This window comes from Salvia splendens, chromosome 4 (assembly GCF_004379255.2).
Source record: "Salvia splendens isolate huo1 chromosome 4, SspV2, whole genome shotgun sequence".
Classification (NCBI taxonomy): Eukaryota; Viridiplantae; Streptophyta; class Magnoliopsida; order Lamiales; family Lamiaceae; genus Salvia; species Salvia splendens.
This window is the reverse complement of record NC_056035.1, coordinates 18,730,732-18,735,240: the sequence shown is the minus strand read 5'-3', so window position 1 is coordinate 18,735,240 and position 4,509 is coordinate 18,730,732. Positions and strand designations below refer to the sequence as shown.

General features: G+C 48.5%; 1 protein-coding gene across 1 annotated transcript; it reads left to right on the top strand.

The window, feature by feature from the left end:
* Positions 1–786: 786 nt before the first annotated feature.
* LOC121799006 (phenylalanine ammonia-lyase-like) lies at positions 787–3,352 on the top strand. Its single transcript, XM_042198309.1, has 2 exons — positions 787–1,282; positions 1,466–3,352. Exons 1-2 carry the CDS (start codon positions 909–911, stop codon positions 3,213–3,215), a joined length of 2,124 nt encoding a protein of 707 aa, XP_042054243.1. The 5' UTR covers positions 787–908; the 3' UTR covers positions 3,216–3,352.
* Positions 3,353–4,509: the final 1,157 nt, after the last annotated feature.

The following is a 4,509-nucleotide window of genomic DNA, read 5'->3' as shown; positions in this document are numbered from 1 at the left end:
TAGATCGTGGGTATAGTGGAGGTCGTGGAGGCCTTTCATGAGTCCACTAACTCCTAGTTCGGTCGAATGCTGAGACCGAACTGCTGGACTTTACCGATCAGCTCTTGCCGATCTGAGAGGAGAGCTTGACTGGTCGGCTTTTACCGAGCTGTAGGCTGAGTCCGAACTCTTTGGTCGTGCCGAACTCTTTGGTGCCGAACAGATACTCTTTCTTGGGCTCTGGGCTGATGGGCCGTCACTGTTATTGGGCTTGCCATTAGGGTTTAGTTCGTACCCCATCAAATACCTTTCCAAATTATATAGATAACAATTCGAAGCTAAAATTAGTAAAATGTGTTCGCCTGAGATAAAGCAGTTCGGCAATATGTTCGTGCAGCGTTGACGCCTCTTTTGACCGTTGAAAATCATAGTAATAAAAAATGGGCTAATTAATTTACAGAAGCTAAATAAATACCCATAATCTAAATTAAAAATATGTAACAGGCGATAATAATTAATAAGTGAGGGTAAAAAAGGCAGAAAAAAAACTGGGTGCAACTAATTCCCAATTCCATTTTCCCACCAACCACCAAAATCTTTTTCGCAAGAAAATCGAAAAAACTAACATAAAAAATTCGACGTCAGCCAATCTTAGCGAATGAAGACCGTTGATGAGATCGGATCGACGGCGGAGAGCGATCTTCAACAAACCCCCCCTCACTTTGACCTGTCTGCAACTCACCTACCAAAATCCAAACATGTCACACGCCTCCACCATACTCTATTTAAAACCACAAATCTTACTAACCCCTCAATTCACTATAAACACACGCACCCTTCAAATTCAAACCTAACCCCTTAAAAAAAACAAGTTTATCAGAAAAAAAACTCTGCTCCTCCGCCTCTGTCTCTGGTGATTATTGATCTCTATGGCGGCGGAAAACGGTCACCACGGTTTCTGCGTGAAGCAGGATGATCCGTTGAACTGGGCGGCGGCGGCGGAGTCGCTGAAGGGGAGCCACCTCGATGAGGTGAAGCGGATGGTGGAGGAGTTTAGGAAGCCGGTGGTGAGGCTCGGCGGGGAGACGCTCACGGTTTCTCAGGTGGCGGCGATCGCGGCCAGGGATAATGCGGTGGCGGTGGAGCTCTCGGAGTCGGCCAGGGCTGGAGTGAAGGCCAGCAGCGATTGGGTGATGGAGAGCATGGGTAAAGGAACCGACAGCTACGGTGTCACTACTGGTTTCGGCGCTACGTCACACCGCAGGACTAAGCAGGGCGGTGCTCTTCAGAAGGAGCTCATTAGGTATATATAAAACAACTTTGTTTGGAGTGAATTTGTCATATTTGTTGCGAAACAGAGGAATTTTTATCTTTTCTTGTTACAAATTCAGTGCATTATCAGTTTTTATCATTTTATTTTTATTTATAGGCCTGAGATATGTAATTCACTGGCAATATTAGTAATAAATTTGAAAACCGTGAACAGGTTCTTGAACGCCGGAATATTCGGGAACGGGACCGAATCGAAGCAGACGCTGCCGCACACGGCGACGAGAGCGGCGATGCTGGTGCGGATCAACACCCTCCTCCAAGGCTACTCCGGCATCCGATTCGAGATCCTGGAAGCCATCACGAAGTTCCTGAACGGCAACATCACCCCGTGCCTCCCCCTCCGCGGCACCATCACCGCCTCGGGCGATCTGGTGCCGCTATCCTACATCGCGGGGCTCCTCACGGGGCGCCCCAACTCCAAGGCCGTGGGCCCCGCGGGGGAGCCCCTCAGCGCCGAGGAAGCCTTCAGGCTGGCCGGCGTCAGCGGCGGCTTCTTCGAGCTCCAGCCCAAGGAAGGCCTCGCCCTCGTCAACGGCACCGCCGTCGGCTCCGGCCTCGCTTCCATCGCCCTCTTCGACGCCAACATCCTCGCCGTGTTATCCGAGGTCATGTCCGCCGTGTTCGCCGAAGTCATGAACGGGAAGCCAGAGTTCACCGACCACCTCACCCACAAGCTGAAGCACCACCCGGGGCAGATCGAGGCCGCCGCCATCATGGAGCACATCCTCGACGGCAGCGGATACGTGAAGGCTGCGCAGAAGTTGCACGAGCAGGATCCGTTACAGAAGCCGAAACAGGACCGTTACGCCCTCCGGACCTCGCCCCAGTGGCTGGGCCCACAAATTGAGGTCATCCGCACCGCCACCAGGATGATCGAGAACGAGATTAACTCCGTCAACGACAACCCCTTGATCGATGTTTCTAGAAACAAGGCACTTCACGGTGGAAACTTCCAGGGCACCCCTATCGGAGTCTCCATGGACAACACCCGCCTCGCCATCGCTTCGATCGGGAAGCTTCTCTTCGCTCAATTCTCGGAACTCGTCAACGACTTCTACAACAACGGACTGCCCTCCAACCTATCCGGCGGCCGCAACCCCAGCCTCGACTACGGCTTGAAGGGCGCCGAAATCGCCATGGCCTCCTACTGCTCCGAGCTCCAGTTCCTCGCCAATCCCGTCACCAACCACGTCCAGAGCGCCGAGCAGCACAACCAGGATGTCAACTCACTTGGCTTGATTTCGTCTCGAAAAACCGTTGAGGCTCTCGACATATTAAAACTCATGTCGTCCACCTACCTCGTCGCGCTATGCCAAGCCGTTGATTTGCGGCATTTGGAGGAGAATCTCAAGCACGCGGTGAAGAACACGGTCAGCCAAGTAGCTAAGAGAACTCTCACAATGGGCGCCAACGGCGAGCTCCATCCGTCCAGATTCTGCGAGAAGGACTTGATCCGGGTGGTCGACCGGGAGTACGTGTTCGCCTACATTGACGACCCCTGCAGCGCCACCTACCCGTTGATGCAGAAGCTCAGGCAGGTCTTGGTCGACCACGCCCTCAAGAACGGGGAGCTGGAGAAGAGCCAGAGCACCTCCATCTTCCAAAAGATTGAGGCGTTCGAGGTGGAGCTCGTGGCGTTGTTGCCAAAGGAAGTCGAGAGCGCGAGGATCGCCCTGGAGAGTGGGAGTCCGGCCGTGGCCAACAGGATCGCGGAGTGCAGGTCGTACCCGTTGTATAAGTTCATCAGGGAGGAGCTCGGGGCGGGATTCTTGACCGGGGAGAAGGCGGTGTCTCCGGGCGAGGAATGCGAGAAGGTGTTCACGGCGTTGAGCAATGGCCTCATTATTGATCCATTGCTGGAGTGCCTTAAAGGATGGAATGGGGAACCTCTGCCCATCTGCTAGTTGGTTTTTAAATATGCTTTTTGGGTTTAAATTTGCTCTTTTTTTGTTGTGTTGTTGCATTGGATGAGACTTGAGAGTCTAATGTCAAATAATGTGCAAAATTTTAATGAGATTCTCACGTTTGCATCTTGCTACTAGATTCTATATTCTGTACTTTGAAAAAGCCTAAAATCACTTTTTGATAAGATCATAGCTCAAAAAACATAAAAGACAAAAACGCGTTAGATATTTTTTCTAGTTGGTGTATAAAGCTTGGGTTTATTAGTGATACTATTTCATAATAAATCATGTGTCTTAGGCTGTTATTTGTTAGGCATAATAACAATCCAGTCCGTGAACATCAAACCCGGGCAAAACTTGTTAGACAAACTTGTTATACGAACCCTACATTAAGCAATAGTGGAGTAACTCCCAATATAACAGGAACAGCAAGATGCGCAGCCGTATAAGTGATGGTTCACTCATCAAGTTCCCATTAAAATATGAACCTGATACGATGATATATTGTATCTGCGCGATCAGCGAGGGATTCCAAGGGGGAGGATCGGAGGTTTTTCTCCGTCGAGCAACCGCCGTCCACTAGGGTTTTGGAATGATAAATTTGCATAGAAATTAAATAGTTTAAAAGTAAAAGACGATAAAAAGATAAATTGTATTTCTTCAATGATTAATTCAAAAGATAACAAAGGCTCCTATTTATAATAGGAATAACCTAACTTAAACCTAGAAATAGAAAAGATATGCTAAATCAATTATATATTAAATAATATAGATATGAGGATATTCTGTGCATATACTCGTATCAACTTCCCCACAGTTGAAATTCACCTTGTCCTCAAGGTGGAAACCACTACAAAACGAAGAGTGTGGCGAACAAAAGCTTTGGCGAGGTATCCCCACCCGGATCAAATGTATGCATATGCCTACGAACTCTCTCATTCCTCGGCACATCAAGCAAAACATCAACAAAATACTTCTCTCCTTCCGTCTCTCACCAATATGATCTCTTACCACAAACTCCAAAAACTCATCAATATATCTAGTAACTCCCCTAACTCTCCCACTTATCCTAAACTTGATCCAGCAAAGCAAAGGTACAAATTCACCCACGTCAAAACTACTCAACAAAACATCTAAATTTTTACCTAATTCTTCCGTAACCTTCGTGACCTTCTCACCATCACCATACTTCCTCCCCAAAGCCACTATGCAAATCACATCATTAGCAAAAGTAGCAGACAACTCACTCAAATTAACCATTGATTTTGTCTCCCTAACTTCCTTATGTGGCGAA